Source organism: Rutidosis leptorrhynchoides, chromosome 2 (assembly GCF_046630445.1).
Source record: "Rutidosis leptorrhynchoides isolate AG116_Rl617_1_P2 chromosome 2, CSIRO_AGI_Rlap_v1, whole genome shotgun sequence".
Classification (NCBI taxonomy): domain Eukaryota; kingdom Viridiplantae; phylum Streptophyta; class Magnoliopsida; order Asterales; family Asteraceae; genus Rutidosis; species Rutidosis leptorrhynchoides.
Window position 1 is genome coordinate 528,023,932 of NC_092334.1, and position 18,314 is coordinate 528,042,245.

Below are 18,314 nucleotides of genomic sequence, written 5' to 3' on the forward strand. Positions count from 1 at the left end.
CAATCCAGCTTGCCGATCACACAATTCGATATCCTAAGGGCATAGTTGAGAACGTCTTGGTGAAAGTTGACAAATTCTTGTATCCTACAAATTTCGTAGTGATGGACATTAAGGAAGACCTACACACACCAATAGTGTTAGGAAGACCTTTCATGAATACGGGTAGGACTGTCATTGATGTGTACAATCAAACCTTGATCTTGCGATCACATGGAGAGAGCGTTACCTTCAAAATTGACCGACCTACCGATCTTTCTGGATAGGCAGAGATGTTTGCTATTTCCACCAGACAGATCATTTCCGATAACGAGTCTTCACCACTAGCCAATGATATCGAGATGGGTGTCGAATCACAATCTGCAGATGACCCAGAAATGGAAGAAAAGGATCCCAACGAAGAAATAGAGGAAGAGGAAGAACCTGGAGAGGAAGAGGAAATGGAAGACGTAAAAGAGACTGCGATAATACCCTCTCTAAGCATTAAGCGCCATGAAGAATTCAAGAGGCTTGAGATGGAAGATCAAAGTTTAATAATTCGTTTTAAGAAGAAGACTGATAAGGTTGAGGTTAAAGATATAGACTTGACCCTGCAAGTATCAAAATAGAGAACCAGAGTACTGAAGAAGCCCGTTCATCAGACGAATCCTCAGAAGAACTTTGTACCGATGATGACGAAGAAGAGCAACATGAAGACATTCTGGATAACACACACACTCCAACTGAATCAGATCAAGGGGAGCCGGACTCTTCTACGAATCGTATTTCAGTCATATCTACACACGCCGACATGATAACCTTCATCAATGGCAGTGATGAATTTGACGATATTCTCAAAGCTATCCGTAAATCAACAATTGATTTCACACTACGCTTAACGGAACGAATCATGGCTATCCGAGAAGAATACAACCTCTATCTCCAGAGAGAAGACAATGATGTTGAAATCCTAGAAGAACGCATTCAAGACTTTATCAATACCCTTCATGATCATATCTACCGCAAAGAAAGGCAACGAGAGTACAGTTCAGTGGTTCGCACTATTCTTGAGACAAGATTCTGTCGAGATCAGAAGATCATTTACTCTAAGGTTTACAACGCCTTAGCCGGATCTGCACTTCCTTTCTCAACAAACCAACGAGCACTACTAACTCTCATCCAGAAGCATATGGATCTTTCCACCGGACGCCGATCTTATCCCTATGATTTGCAAATGATCGAGGACATTCACAGTTTTTTCGCTCTCTTGGAAAGAGATAATTTTGAAAGCACACCAGATAGGCTAGTGATTTATGCAACAGTTGATCACCATGCTGATCTAATTATCAAAGAGTTACGAGACGCAGTTACAGAAGAGGTAAGACACAATAATCCGTTCTCTCATCTTGAACCAGATCGAGTCAACATTGCTGATATCGGCTAAAAAGTCACGTTTTTACCCCGGTATTAAGGCCCAAAAACAAGAAAGATTCGAACGCTATCAGAAAAATACCCACTTCATCGGTTAGAATTGAAGAACAAGTAATTACGAAGATGATGCAAAAAGAATCAAGAGAATCAGAGCTAAAACGAAGATTCTAGAGCGAAAACGGTGAAAGACAAGAAATCAAGTTACGATCCAGGGAATCAGAAAGCCAAACGGCTTGCCAAACGGCCTGCCAAACGGCATGCCTGGCTCACAAACGGCCTGCCACACGTCTAAGTTAAACGGCCCCTACAAACGGCTTGGTCTTGCAAACGGCCCCTGCAAGCGGCTTGCCAAACGGCTTGCCAAACGGTCTGTCAGCCTTTTGGAGGCAAATTTCTTGCTTATTTAAAGGGTCTTTGTCATTCATTTCAACACACACTTAAATTCACTTCTTTCTCTCTCTTGTACAATATTAGTCATACTCTCAAGGTCTTCGACTCCGTGCGGGAAACCTAGTACCCGGAGAAGAACGCCGAAGATTGTATTAGGAGCGGTCTGAAGTTTGAAGGTGTCACTTTTGTATTCAGAACTCGTTTAATCTACTGGTACTTCTATCCATTATCTTTATATAATGTCTTCTATCATTATGTTCTGTGATGTTGTTGCCATGATTAGTGAGTAGTTATCTTTAGTGTATGCTATGATATAAGCAGTTATAATGCTGAAACAATGTTATGGTTTGTGTATGTTATTGAAATGCTTTCTGATTATGCGTTAAACTCAACCGCTTTTCCAACTAATAGAACGTAGTTATTGGCTCTGTTATTGGAAAGTCGCGAACCCCGATTTAGAGTACACTATACGTGTCACCCCTTGGTAAGAGAAGTCTATCAGATACAACGTAAGATCGACTGAGGCACACCGGTTGTAGTAAGTCTATCAAGCTTTGGATTCCGACTGAGGACTCTTTCATAGTGAAACATCTGATGAGACCCTTAGTACATTGTCGGTCCCAGACCATGCCAATGTAGTCACCAAGCATATAAACTTCGTACGTGCATGCTGAAGCATAACGGTTGTTGTAAGTTGTTCCTCAAGGCCATGGAACACGGTCAGTGTTGATTAGTACACTGCACCATAACACGGCCTCAAGCATTGCACCCCACTTGAGGGATTCTTAGTTAATTAAGAAACTGTTTGTTTAAACACATAAAGGATTGGACCGTTAGGATAACTGAACGTGTTCATGGAAGTCAACCTGACTTGGCCATGGTGTTCTTTATGGTTGAACTATTTTTAAGGGCCTAACTATCTTTTAAAACAATCATTAACGAAAGCATTGAAACACATCACATCTCTCGGATATGGTAAACCCTATATTCTATTATGCTTAAGAAAGTTTAGATCATTGTGGAATGTTAATAAGTTACCCAACTGAGTCGCTCAATTGGATGAGCCGTCTGAACGTGTATGCCTGTAGTCAGACTGCACGGGCGTCGGGGGTAAGGGACGTTGCTGTCTATTCAGAATCTTCAAGCCTATCGCAACCCAGTGACATGTCTTACGACAGGGGCGTTTAGGACCAGTGTAATGAATACAAGGTCTCTGCCTATTCATGACCCAGCATTCCATAATCTCGGCAGAATAACTGATGAAATCATAGTATGCACTTGTTTTAACCTTATATGAATTACGAATTTTATCGCATTTACTTTATCTGTCTTATAAACTAGAAAAGCCCAAAATTAGGTAACCACTACTCCTTCATAACTATCTTAAGCTTTAATATAGGTTCGATTCTACTGATATCTTAAAAATACGACTCTTGGTCATACTTTCTGTACTCATAATAAGGATTAGTACGATTTAGGCCCCGCTAAATATAAATTTAAAACAGTACCGCCCTCTTGGTGGTTGATTCTGACGGGTTGCGACCTAACGACACCGCACAAATAAAACCGTCCGTTTCGGCCATATCAAGAGGGAAGCTAGTTTTTGGCGCCGCTGCCGGGGAACTGGTCTTAGACAATACTGCTCTCTATCAAACTTATTCACAAGCATTTAGTGGTGTCTAAGAAAGATAATTATACACAGACTTGGTTGTTGGATTTTCCGAACAGTCTCCAATTATATTGGGACCAAAAGGATCATGCCTCTCCGTTATCGGCCTGGCCACTTGGTTTGTTGAATAGTTCATGCGAAGCTCTGTTATCGAAATAACAGGGAATCAGTAGCCAGAACCAAAAACATATTCAACCTTAGGGTAGTTAGCTTATCTTAGACTAAATCAAATTACTTTAGACTACCTTAGATCAAGATTACCTTAGATTACATTGGAATTGCCTTAGATTACCTTAGAAATTTAGTTTATCTGCTTAAAATTAAAAACAAAAGGCATACCCAGTGTATGAACCAAACCCGATCTAGACCAGGGCCGTTGTTATTCGTACCTGATCCAGACGCAATAATATCTAAAGTGCACAAGGAAGCACGAATCAGAAATCAAATGGCGTTACGCGTTACTTTAGCAGAAAATACCAAACCCTCGATTGAAGGTCGAGGAGGACCAATCAGATTTCCAGAGATTCAAGGACACTCATTCGAGTTAAAACATCACATCATCCAGCTCATCCAAAATAGCTGTCAGTTTCATGGATTACCGAATGACGATCCTAATTCTCACCTTGATAAATTCATCTCTTTCGAACTCCTAAAAACAGCCAGGGATAGGACAAGATATAGTTCGGCTATACTTGTTTCCCTATTCTCTCACCCATCATGCTCAAACATGGTTTGAAGGACTGGAAAAAGATTCCATCACGTCCTGGACGGAGATGGCTACTAAATTCCTAACCAAATATTTCCCTCCTTCTAAACAAACCAAACTAAAGAATGACATCATTAACTTCAAACAAAGTTATGATGAATCTCTTTACACTGCATGGGAGCGATTCAAAACCCTGCTGAAGAAGTGCCCTAATCACCAGCTAGAACGGTTAGCTCAAATCTGTACCTTCTACAACGGTCTTACGGTAAATCATAGGACGAAGATCGACGCAACAGCTCAAGGAAATCTGATGAACCAAACCGCAGACAAAGCATGGGAATTGCTCTAGGATATGACAATGCATCATCATGACTGGAACAGTGGTGAAATGACTTCATCATCTGCCCCACTCTCTGCACATAACAATCAAACGGAGGCCATCAAATCCCTCACAGATAAGATGGAATCTCTCGCTAAACAACTCTGAGAATTGTAGACACAGCTGTAGCAGGTCAACCATGCTCAGGCTTGTGTTAATTGTACCAACCCGCAACCCACTGAAGAATATCAAGTTGAGTACTGATAACTCCTAAATTATACAACATTTTAAGGAGTTATCTTGTTATTTTAGAGTCATTTTAATACCAAAACATGCTAAAATGGGTAAAAAGGGGAAATAGGTAATTCTAATATTATGTCTAAGTTATGTGCAAGACAGGAACAAAAACAGTGAAAAAAATAAAGAGATGAGAGATGAAGCCGCCGACCTAAGGACTACAAAGCCGCCGGCTTCCCCATGGATTCTAGAATGTTCCTGTTTAGTTCGTAAAATATGCTAAACTAGGAGTCAAAGGAAAAGTAAAGCAAAGCCGCCGGCTTCACCCTGAAGCCGCCGGCATTGAAGACACGGTTTCTCGACTTGCTGATCAAGTTCACGTAAATAAGGAAACAAAATCAAAGAGATTTGCTGGATAAGTGAAGAAGCCGCTTGGCTGCAAGCCGCCGACTTAATGAAGGCAGTTACACGTTTTTGATTTAAAGATCACGTTTTGCTTGGAGAGAAAGTCATCGACTCAGGGAAGCCGCCGGCTTCACCCTGAAGCCGCCGGCTTGGTTAGCCATTTTAAAATATCATAAATAGAGGCCTTAGGTCAGAGTTTTTATGATCCAGTTCAGTTTTTCATATGTTTCAGAATTCAAGAACGAATTAGTTAGGTCTTTATTTCCTTTCAACGTTCAAGATCATTAATTAATCTTTTGACTTTCAATCTCTTTTATGTCGGTATGACTCTTTACTTTATTTTTGTCTTTTAATTGTTTTTACTTTAGTTATGGGCTAATAGCCTTACATATGCTTGAATCATGTAATACTTTGTGATCAATTGCCTAAACTATTAAGCTGTATGAAAGAAAACAGAAATCTGGAGGTGGAATATGAAGCCGCCGGCTTCATGGACCAAAGCCACCGGCTTCATCCAGATTGTTTAGAATTCATATGTTATTTATACTCAGATCAAAATAAAAAGTATTCGGCGGAGTTATTCAGAAATCTCAACGAAGCCGTAGGCTTCGTTGTTAAAGCCGCAGACTTTATTTGATGTAAACAGAACTTATATTTTGACAGAATCTCTGAAATTCTTGCTATGTTTTATGTCTGATTAAAATACCACCGTTAAATTAATCTGGTCAGGATAAATCAATTATTAGGTTTTAACTAGAACATCACTATGCTTAAAACTTGATAAAACTTAAATATAATCGGATTAGCTTAGTTGTGAGGATTATGGCTAGTAACTATAATTAGGGTTTGGTTAATCACACTAAATCCATTATCAGGTCTTAATGCAAGCAGGAAATTTAGCCATCTATTTTAGGGTTAACTTGATCAACTAACTTGAAATAGATATTCTTAGGTCAATTATCAATCTGAGTTCGATCTTAATTTAAAAAGGCAAATGTGAACAAGGTGTGAAAGATTCAAGCATGTGTTTTATTTATTACTGTTTATTTCTCTTAAGTTATTTATTTGCAATTTAATTGTTTCTTGTCATTCAAAGTTTAAAAACCAAAACCTATATTCTTAAATCCACTCGTTCTCTTGGGACGAACTTTAACTTACAAAATACTAAACTACATCTGATCGGGTTTTGTTGCTCGTTAGGGTGTTGAAAGTAATTAGTAAATTAAGAATTTATAAATTTAAAAGTAGATTAAAAAGGCACGCATTATTGCACACACTTTTGACACATCAACTTTTTGGCGCCGCTGCCGGGGAACGCAGTGGAATCAAAAGAATATACAGATTTAAGCACCTATATACGAGTGGTGATTGTCTTCCTTTAGGGAAAGGTTGCTGGGCTTCCGATTCAAAGGGCTCTACCGGAACCTAGACGCTGATGGCTATTTGTTGGTGAATAACATAAAATACTTAAAGCACGTAAAACACTTAGAATACACAATGAATGATTTAAAACTCTCTATGGAAGATCACTTAAGAGCCTCAAGACAAATTCATGGAACCGCTATAATTCCACCAATTATTAAAACTAGTTTCATTATTGAAAAACAAATATTAGATCTAATTAAAGAAGAATGTCATTTTAATGGAACTATTGAAGAAGATGCTTATCAGCATCTCCGTAACTTTACTAGTATGTGTACGCTTTTTAAATATAATCAAATAGAGGATGAACACATTTATCTTATCCTTTTTCCCTGGACACTCAAGGGAGAAGCTAAAGATTGGTTTAATCAACTCGCTGAAAGAAAAATTGCAATATGGGATCAAATGGTTGAAAAAATTTTAAAAAGATTCTTCCCACCTTCCAAAATGATAAGATTACAAAATGAAATAAATCAATTTAAACAAGAACCTCAAGAAACTTTATATGATGTTTGGACCAGATATGAAAAATTAATAAAGTCATGTCCTCAGCACAGATTAAATGATGTTCAACGATTAATACAATTCTACAAGAACATTACTATAGCCACTAGAAAAGAAATAGATACTGCCGATGGAGGTGCAGCCCTTTCTAAAACCCCCGAGGATTTACAACAATTAATTTCTGATTTAGCCATTCAGTCATATGATTGGTACCAATTGAATACAAATCCACAAGAATCTAAAACTGAAGTTAAAAATGAAATGATCTCTTTACAAAAAAAAGATAGAGGCTCTGGAAAAAGAATTCAAAGAATTAAAGGAAAGACCTATGATAGAGGATGTCTAATAGTGCTCCAAATGAACATATATTTAGTAGCAATATCCTCCCAATATGTAAATTATTTAGTTGTAATTGTCCTATTTTAAGTTGTAATCGTTTATATTAAATAAGTGCGAAGACAAAAGGCGAAAACGACGATTTGAAGACGCAAATGACCAAAAAGCTCAAATGTACAAGATACAATCCAAGTGGTTCAATTTATTGATAAGAAACGTCTAAAAATGACAAAAGTACAAGTTGCGGAACGCAAAGTACAAGATATTAAATTATACGAAAGGACGTTCGAAAATCCGGAACCGAGACATGAGTCAACTCTCAACGCGCGACGCAACGGTGCAAAAATTACAAGTCAACTATGCACATAAATAAAATATAACATTTAAATAATTCTTAAAATTATTTATATATTATATTATTATTTAATTAAGTCGACAAGCTAAGATCCAAAAAATTGTGAGCTGAAAAATCAAACTCCACGACTCGCGGAGTTTGAAGGCAAAAAACTCCACGACTCGCGGAGCAGCCAGATTCCAAAATGCCTATAAAAGGCCACGAGCTTCTGCAGTTTAAAAAAAAAAAATATATACATAACATAATAATAATAATACTCTGTAATATATAATAGATAAATATATATATATATATATATATATATATATATATATATATATATATATATATATATATATATATATATATATATATATATATAGTATAGGTTAGTTTTATATTAGATTAGTTTGGGTTATGTAAAAGTTATTTTTACGGGTTTTGAAGTCAAAATTCTGTCCGTATACCACTACGCGATAAATACTCAATGTAATTTATGTTCTCCTTTTTAAATTAATGTCTCGTACTTAAGTTATTATTATGCTTATTTAATACCGAAATAATCATGATGTTGGGCTAAAAATATTAAAATTGGGTAATTGGGCTTTGTACCATAATTGGGGTTTGGATAAAAGAACGACACTTGTGAAAATTAGACTATGGGCTATTAATGGGTTTTATATTAACTAAACAATACCTTGTTAATTTAATATACAAAATTATAATTTGACGTATTTATATATAACCACATACGCTTGACTGGGTACGGTGGGCAGGATATCTATAAATACCAATAATTATTCATTTTACCGGACACGGAACTGGATTAATAGTTAATAGACTTGTTGAAATAGGGGTGAATTACATTCAAGGGTAATTGGTGTAATTGTTAACAAAGTAGTAAAACCTTGGTTTACACGCAGTCGATAACCTGGTGTATTCATTAAACAAAGTATTAAAACCTTGTTACAATTCGAATCCCCAATTAGTTGGAATATTTGACTTCGGGAATAAGAATAATTTGACGAAGGCTTTCGCTCTTTATATTTATGACTGATGGACTATTATGGACAAATATGTATGGACATATTAAATAATCCAGGACAAAGGACAATTAACCCATGGGCATAAAACTAAAATCAACACGTCAAACATCATGATTATGGAAGTTTAAATAAGCATAATTCCTTTATTTTCATATTTAATTGCACTTCTAATTATTGCACTTTTATTTATTGTTATTTTATTTAATTGCACTTTTAATTATCGTACTTTTTAATTATCGCACTTTTATTTATCGAAATTTCATTATCGTTATTTATTTTACGTTTTAAATTAAGTTATATTTATTTTACATTCGGTTTTAACTGCGACTAAAGTTTTAAAATCGACAAACCGGTCATTAAACGGTAAAAACCCCCTTTTATATATTATTAATATAATATATTTTGTACAAATATAATTGTTTAAAAATATAGTGTGCAATAAGCCCACTCCCTGTGGAACGAACCGGACTTACTAAAAACTACACTACTGTACGATTAGGTACACTGCCTATAGTGTTGTAGCAAGGTTTAGGTATATCCCATTTGTAAATAAATAATAAATATCTTGTGTAAAATTGTATCGTATTTAATAGTATTTTCTTGTAAAATTTAATAGTATTTTATACCCCTTAGCTTTAACATCAAGTATTTTTGGCGCCGCTGCCCGGGACTCGGCGAAACGCTATATTTTTAATTTATTTTTGTATAAATATATTTATATATATTTTTAGAAAAACAATATAAAAAAAAACATTTTTCAAACTCCACGACTCACGGAGTTTGCAGGCTTAAAACTCCACGACTCGCGGAGCCACCCCGACAGGCGCACCCAGGAACCCTACTTCGCATTTATTACGGAATAATATTAATTATTATTATTTTAAAACCCTAATTAGGTTTAATTAATTTAATATTTAATTTTTAGTTTTAATTAAATTTGTAATAATTACTTTTAATTAGTTTTATTATATATAAAAATTAATACTTTTATAAAATAAAAATATAAAAATAATATTTTTATAAAAATTTTACTTTTTACGACTTTAAGTTTATTTTTATATTTTGTATTTTTTTAGTGTAATATTTGTATCTTTATTGTTCGTAGCTAGTTTTAAGTTCTAGTATTTTGCCGTAGCTTATTTTTATTTTTAGATTTTTAGGCTTTGCCGTTAAATCCCTTAAGTGCTATTTCTTTAGACTAAGATTTAGGTGCTTTAGAATTTTGCGACGATTTTAAAATTTTAGTGCCTTTTAAGTCACGACTCGCTACTTTCTTATTTTTATTTTTCGACGTTTTTCGACGCGCATTCTTTTTCTTTCTTATTTCTCGACGCTTTAGTTTTTAGGACTTAGAAATTTTCTCTATTTCTTATTTAATATCTCAAACGGAAAGAAAAATTATTCAAGTGGTTAAATTAATGGACGTTGACAATTTTCTGCTTCGTAGTAATAGTTGGATTTGTTAGTGGCTGAGTTGTGAGCTTCCGATTTAAAGGGTTCTGGCTCCCTGCTGCATCTTTTGGCTATTCGAAACGTGGGCAAAAGCAGAAAAGTCTATTAATTGGACAACTTATATAAGTTTTTCTATTTTTATAACTAATAGGATATTTAGTAAATGCACCACATTGTAGCTAAAATTTGGCCATCGCAATAAAATGGAAAATTTTGAAAACAAGGCTATGGAAACTCTTTTTGATATCCAAAATCAATTAAATCAATACTCTCAAACGGGTGTTGATGACAATTCGTTCGGTCAATCTTGGATCACGAATGACGAAACAATAACTGGTTGTGAAATCCGTGGAGATTATCACTCAACATTGGAATGTTATTATTACGTTCCTATGGAAAATTACGCACCCACGGAACCTGAATGGAATGATTATGAAGAATACAATTCAAATTGGGATTATTCCCAAGAATATTTCCAAACTCAACAACCAGTAGACGAGGAAAATTACGTGTCTGAAAATTTATTAGACAAAATGAAAATCAAACTCGAAGAACTCAATGCTCAAAATGAACAAATGAGAGAGTTTGTAAACCGGCAAGCTGAAACTCTATCAGACGACACACCTGTTGATCTGAGGAGTCGTGTGCAAGAAAATCTCATATCATCGAATTTTGATGAATTCGAGAGCTCCGAAATCACCAACTATCCCGATGATACTTTTTATTCAGTCTTACCAATTTCACAACATATCGACACATTAGCCTCTACCGACGAAATCATCGATCCATCAATGGATAAAGAAGAAGTAAGGGTGACAAATTGGTACTCTTGGGAATACGATAACGTTGAAAATTTTACCCCCGAGGCCAAACCGAACTTCACCATTCCACAACCTTCCAACCCAATATTCTCAATAGACGAGTCATCCACCGGAAATGAACTACGAGCTGTAATAGATAATGACACCTCGAATTTCACCCAATTGGGTAATAGAGGTGAAAACTTTGATCCTGAGAATAAAAGGAAGGAAATATTAGGAATTGTCCACCCTATAGAAATAAGTATGTTGGTGTATATCGATCCATTTGACCAAGAACCAGAAAAGAGACATATCCATTTACTAAAAGCTACACTTAAAAAAGAATTAAGTAGTGACGATCGGGTGAGTCAAAACTTTAAACTCATTGATATATTATACACCACCCGAGATGTAAATAACTGGCTCACTATTTTAATTCGTGGAACTTATTCTACCGACTTCACATGTCGTCAGCTAAGTGTGGGGAAGTCTAACCCCACTTAACGTTAAATTAGGGGTTCGGGTTAGTGCATAACTCGTTAATAAACATGCATAATAAATTAGGGTAAAAGACGCATTTTTAAAGATTAGCAAATAGTTCAGAAAAGCAACCGTTTTTGAAGAAAAATATGTGTGATAAAACAAGAAGGAATGAACGATGAGGCGCGCCATCTATCATTCTACGAGCTTTGTAATTACAAACTGGGTATTTTTAATTACTTTTCTACACTAATCACCCTCATGAATTTATAATTATAGTCTGATTTCATGCAAATGAGGGCATTGCATGATCTTAAGTGTGGGGAAGGGTTATAAATTCTCTCGGTTTTGCACTTAGTTTATTTGCCAAATTTTGTGAATAAATTCTCTCGGGTTTGCACTTAGTTTATTTGCCAAATTTTGTGAAAATTTGAAAAATTTTCAACTAAATGAAGTCAAAATCATGTTTATACATATTTATGAACGATGAAAACTAGGTGTTAATACCGAAATTATCGTTACCTCGGAAAGGACATAAATTGAGAAACACCCTAAAACGATTGAATTCATTTAAAATGGAATAAAGGAGAATAAAAAGGCAAAGAAAGAAACTAAGTGTGGGGAGAATGTACCAAGTTATTTAATTAAAAACTATCTATCACATGTTTCTGTAAAGTTATTGCAGGTACTTTTGTTTTGGACGATTTTAATCAGTTTTACCCGATTTACTGTAATATATTTGAAAGAAAAGATGGATCTACACGATGAATCAATTCCATCATTAAAAGGAAGTAAAGTCTTCCGAAAAAGAAACGCGCTTCTTGATTTAGGTCATGAAGTTGTCGTCCAGACCAGCTGTAGGTTGACGAAAAATCTAGAAAAGTCATCTCTAAAATCAGCAGGAAATCCACGGACCTCAACATCAAACAGGGTCGCCAAGTGGTCAGATTTATCCTAACCATGAGAAGGATTTATCTCGTACAATGGGGGGCACCGTGCAAATTAGCTTGATAAGACTAATGAATCAGATCCCCAAAAAGGATAATCTCCTTAAAAGATCAAAAATCAGCTTTTAAGACTGATATTACTCAATCCTTGAGATTGACCTTAAAGATTGAGAATTCAAACTCATGGAATTCAATGATATCTAAACTCGAGCTTGAACGAGAAAATATTTTCAATACGTTCATTACCATTGAACGTAAAATCCTAGGAATTCACCTGGAATTCATTAGGTCACCTGAACCAAATCGGGTGTCAACCGTAAGAACGGTGGTTGCATAGCATGGTCGAAGACAGGACCTTGTGTCAAACCGAAAAATTATAAGGGTGAGCTTTACTATTGCTCCTACAAAGGATAGTAATTGCGTCCGACACGTTATAGACCATAATCAAAAGCAAGTCACGGGACATTGCCTTAACAGTTGCTTGTTCATCGTTTTCCTTTACAACCGGACGGTAGTTTACCGAAAGGTAATATACGGGACAAGTAAACTGGACGTGTTGCTTTCCTAATTCAAGGTTAGCAAGTGGGTGACACAAAACCATAAGTTTTGAGCTAAAATTTTCAAATCTGAAACCCACAAAACCCACAAAAATATTTTGCAACACCGGTGAAGGGTTATTCCGGAAAACTTATCTAGGGTAAAAGCTAGATTAAATTTTGAAAAAAGATCAAATGTTTCCTTAAGGATCTATATTTTCATAGTCATGTGGGACTGTAAACCACATCGTTACTATTATTGTTTATACCGCTGTATCAAAATCACTGATGTATAAAGTGTGAAGAATAAAGAAGTGATTCGTGTGATTTAATTTCAAGTTCTGTATTGCTTGAGGACAAGCAACGTTCAAGTGTGGGGATATTTGATAGTGCTCCAAATGAACATATATTTAGTAGCAATATCCTCCCAATATGTAAATTATTTAGTTGTAATTGTCCTATTTTAAGTTGTAATCGTTTATATTAAATAAGTGCGAAGACAAAAGGCGAAAACGACGATTTGAAGACGCAAATGACCAAAAAGCTCAAATGTACAAGATACAATCCAAGTGGTTCAATTTATTGATAAGAAACGTCTAAAAATGACAAAAGTACAAGTTGCGGAACGCAAAGTACAAGATATTAAATTATACGAAAGGACGTTCGAAAATCCGGAACCGGGACATGAGTCAACTCTCAACGCGCGACGCAACGGTGCAAAAATTACAAGTCAACTATGCACATAAATAAAATATAATATTTAAATAATTCTTAAAATTATTTATATATTATATTATTATTTAATTACGTCGACAAGCTAAGATCCAAAAAATTGTGAGATGAAAAATCAAACTCCACGACTCGCGGAGTTTGAAGGCTAAAAACTCCACGACTCGCGGAGCAGCCAGATTCCAAAATGCCTATAAAAGGCCACGAGCTTCTGCAGTTTAAAAAAATATATATACATAATAATAATAATACTCTGTAATATATATATATATATATATATATATATATATATATATATATATATATATATATATATATATATATATATATATATATATATATATATATATATATATAGTATAGGTTAGTTTTATATTAGATTAGTTTGGGTTATGTAAAAGTTATTTTTACGGGTTTTGAAGTCAAAATTCTGTCCGTATACCACTACGCGATAAATACTCAATGTAATTTATGTTCTCCTTTTTAAATTAATGTCTCGTACTTAAGTTATTATTATGCTTATTTAATACCGAAATAATCATGATGTTGGGCTAAAAATATTAAAATTGGGTAATTGGGCTTTGTACCATAATTGGGGTTTGGATAAAAGAACGACACTTGTGAAAATTAGACTATGGGCTATTAATGGGTTTTATATTAACTAAACAATACCTTGTTAATTTAATATACAAAATTATAATTTGACGTATTTATATATAACCACATACGCTTGACTGGGTACGGTGGGCAGGATATCTATAAATACCAATAATTATTCATTTTACCGGACACGGAACTGGATTAATAGTTAATAGACTTGTTGAAATAGGGGTGAATTACATTCAAGGGTAATTGGTGTAATTGTTAACAAAGTAGTAAAACCTTGGTTTACACGCAGTCGATAACCTGGTGTATTCATTAAACAAAGTATTAAAACCTTGTTACAATTCGAATCCCCAATTAGTTGGAATATTTGACTTCGGGAATAAGAATAATTTGACGAAGGCTTTCGCTCTTTATATTTATGACTGATGGACTATTATGGACAAATATGTATGGACATATTAAATAATCCAGGACAAAGGACAATTAACCCATGGGCATAAAACTAAAATCAACACGTCAAACATCATGATTATGGAAGTTTAAATAAGCATAATTCCTTTATTTTCATATTTAATTGCACTTCTAATTATTGCACTTTTATTTATTGTTATTGTATTTAATTGCACTTTTAATTATCGTACTTTTTAATTATCGCACTTTTATTTATCGAAATTTCATTATCGTTATTTATTTTACGTTTTAAATTAAGTTATATTTATTTTACATTCGGTTTTAACTGCGACTAAAGTTTTAAAATCGACAAACCGGTCATTAAACGGTAAAAACCCCCTTTTATATATTATTAATATAATATATTTTGTATAAATATAATTGTTTAAAAATATAGTGTGCAATAAGCCCGCTCCCTGTGGAACGAACCAGACTTACTAAAAACTACACTACTGTACGATTAGGTACACTGCCTATAGTGTTGTAGCAAGGTTTAGGTATATCCCATTTGTAAATAAATAATTAAAACTTGTGTAATTTTGTAACGTATTTCGTATTAAAAAATTTAGTATATTTCGTACCCCTTCGCTTAAACATCAATGTCTTCCAGTTATCACAAGAAGAAACATTGAGTAAAGGATTAGCAGATATAATGAGAGGATATATTTATAACCAAACTGAACTAAATAACATTATCTTATATAAGATCTCTGAGTTATATCATAATCATCAAAATTTGATACTAAATTTAGAAAAGGATCTAGGAACCTTGTCTAAACAATTAGCTGTTAGGGAAACTGGAACATTACCATCTAACACCTTAGAAAATCCGAGAGGAAATCTAGAAGTACAAGCTATAACTACGAGGAGTGGTAAAACAACAAAAGACCCTGTCACACTTAGCCAAGAGGAACCACTTAATGAAGCTAGTACTACAAAAAGTAATGATGAAACTCCCTTGAAGACAGATGTACCTTTTAAGATTGACAAACCTTTGGAACCCGTTCCATACCCTCAACAATTAAGGAAGGCCAAACAACAGAAACGTATAGAGAATTTCGCTAATATGTTTAATAACATAAATGTTAACATTCCTTTAATAGACTTATTGAGAGAAAATCCACATTATGGAAAATATTTAAAAACCCTGTTGTCAAACAAAGGAAAAGATGCCGAAAATTCTTCTAGGTTTATTATCAAAGAATGTAAAGCCATTTTTCAAAAGTTGGATGTACCCGAAAAACTAGGAAATGCAGGAAGTATTACTGTCCCGTGCTCATTTAATGATTCTAGAGTATATCAAGCGTTAGCGGATACCGGAGCTAGTATAAATTTGATGCCCTATTCATTATATAAAAGACTAGGTCTAGGAGAATTAACTCCCACTAGAATGTCTATTTGCCTGGCCGATAGTTCTTTTAATTACCCAATGGGAATAGCCGAAAATATTCAGGTAAAAATTAATAAATTTACTTTTCCCGCTGACTTTGTTGTCCTATAAATGAAAGAAAATGATAAAATACCAATAATATTAGGATGACCCTTTTTAAGAACTGCTGCTTTTTAATTTCAAATGCAGACTAAGACATATAGTCTTGGGGTAGGAAATGACAGAATTACTTTGAATAATAATCTTGAATTAGATCTCTCTTGTCCAATGATAAAATATATAGAAACTTGTATTGAAGAAGAAGTCAGTGAATTTCTGTCAACTGATATAGCTGAATTTGTGTGTGAAATAAAAGAGGAAAATCTTGATGATGAATTTGAAAAATTAATGAAAGATGAGTTTGTAAAATAAGAAGAACATGAACCTATAACTGATGAACTAAGAATAAAACATTCACTTGAAGTCCTACCAAAATTGGAACTTAAAGAATTGCCTTCTCACTTAGAATACGCTTTTCTAAAAGATAATTCTGAACTTCCTGTTATTATATCTTCCGAGTTATCTGCAAATTAGAAAGATCAACTCTTGGAAGTATTAAGGAAACATAGGAAGGCCTTCGCCCGGAAAACCTCTGATATTCCAGGAATTGACCCCACTTTCTGTACTCATAAAATTTTATTAGAAGAAAACGCAAAACCTGTAATTCAAAGACAAAGTCGTTTAAATCCTAATATGGCTGAAGTAGTAAAAAAGGAAGTTTTAAAATTATTAGACGCATGAATGATTTATCCGATATCCGATAGCCAGTGGGTTAGTCTAGTACAGTGTGTCCCTAAAAAGGGAGGAACTATTGTTGTCCAAAACGAAAATAATGAATTAATTCCCAATCGAACAGTTACCGGTTGGCGAGTTTGTATAGATTACCGTAAATTAAACGAAGCCACTCGAAAAGATCATTTTCTGCTTCCATTTGTTGATCAAATGATTGAACGATTAGCTGGAAAGGAATACTATTGTTTCTTAGATGGTTTCTCTGGATACTTTCAAATTTCAATAGATCTTAAGGATCGAGAGAAAACCACTTTCATTTGTCCTTTTGGTACGTTCGCCTATCGAAGAATGCCTTTTGGGTTATGTAATACCCCTGGCACTTTTCAAAGATGTATGACAGCTATCTTTCACGACATGGTAAAAGATTTCATGGAAGTCTATATGGATGATTTCTCCATCTTTGGAACTTCATTTAACTCTTGTCTATCTAATCTTGATAAAATGCTTGCTCGTTGTGAAAAAAACAAACCTCGTTCTTAATTGGAAAAAATGTCAGTTTATGGTAAAAGAAGGCATTGTCCTTGACCATAAAATTTCTAATAAAGGAATTGAGGTTGATAAAGCAAAAATCAATGTTATTTCCAACCTTCCTGAACCCTCTAATGTAAAAGCAATTCGGAGTTTTTTAGGACATGCTAGATTTTATAGACGTTTTATTCAAGATTTCTCAAAAATTGCCCGTCCATTAACTAAACTCCTAGAGATGTGTGACGCCCCGTACAAAACCATCGTGTACGGTTCATCAACAACATGATCATTACAAGGTCAAACACTATATGCTGTTTGAAAACCAGTTTTGCATTCATAAAAAGATAGCGTTTTACAAAAGATGACATGACACAAAGGTCGTTGCAAAGTCATTATTTGAAAATAAAGTAAGTTACGAATGCAAAAGAAAAGTTCCATTATTGAGATATCTCTAAGTAATGCAGCGAAAATCTAACACGGCAGGTCCATAACAGCAAGTCTATAACACCAACACAGCAATTCTAACATCGGAAGCAACATCGTCTAAGCACCTGAGAAATACACGCTTAAAAGTCAACACGAATGTTGGTGAGCTATAGTTTGTAATCAGTAAAGTAATGTAGACCACGAGATTTCAGTGCTTCAATCAGCAGTTTAAATCATTATGAAAAGTATATGCTTAACCGTGGGCTCCCGGTAACTAGACTTAATGTATGTATATCACCCCCTAAAAGTGCACTTGGCGAGTACGTTTAACCTCGAAGTATTAAACACCCGTTGTCTGCTAGCGCGACTAGCACGAGTCAGGTTATCAAACCCTATGGATCCATATCTAAGATTTGCATTCACG

At 34.6% G+C, this 18,314-nt stretch overlaps 1 protein-coding gene across 1 annotated transcript; it reads left to right on the forward strand.

The window, feature by feature from the left end:
- The first annotated feature begins 6,630 nt into the window (after positions 1 to 6,630).
- Positions 6,631 to 16,576, forward strand: LOC139889594 (uncharacterized). Its single transcript, XM_071872537.1, has 3 exons — positions 6,631 to 7,399; positions 15,345 to 16,228; positions 16,355 to 16,576. Exons 1-3 carry the CDS (start codon positions 6,631 to 6,633, stop codon positions 16,574 to 16,576), a joined length of 1,875 nt encoding a protein of 624 aa, XP_071728638.1.
- The last annotated feature ends 1,738 nt before the right edge of the window (positions 16,577 to 18,314 follow it).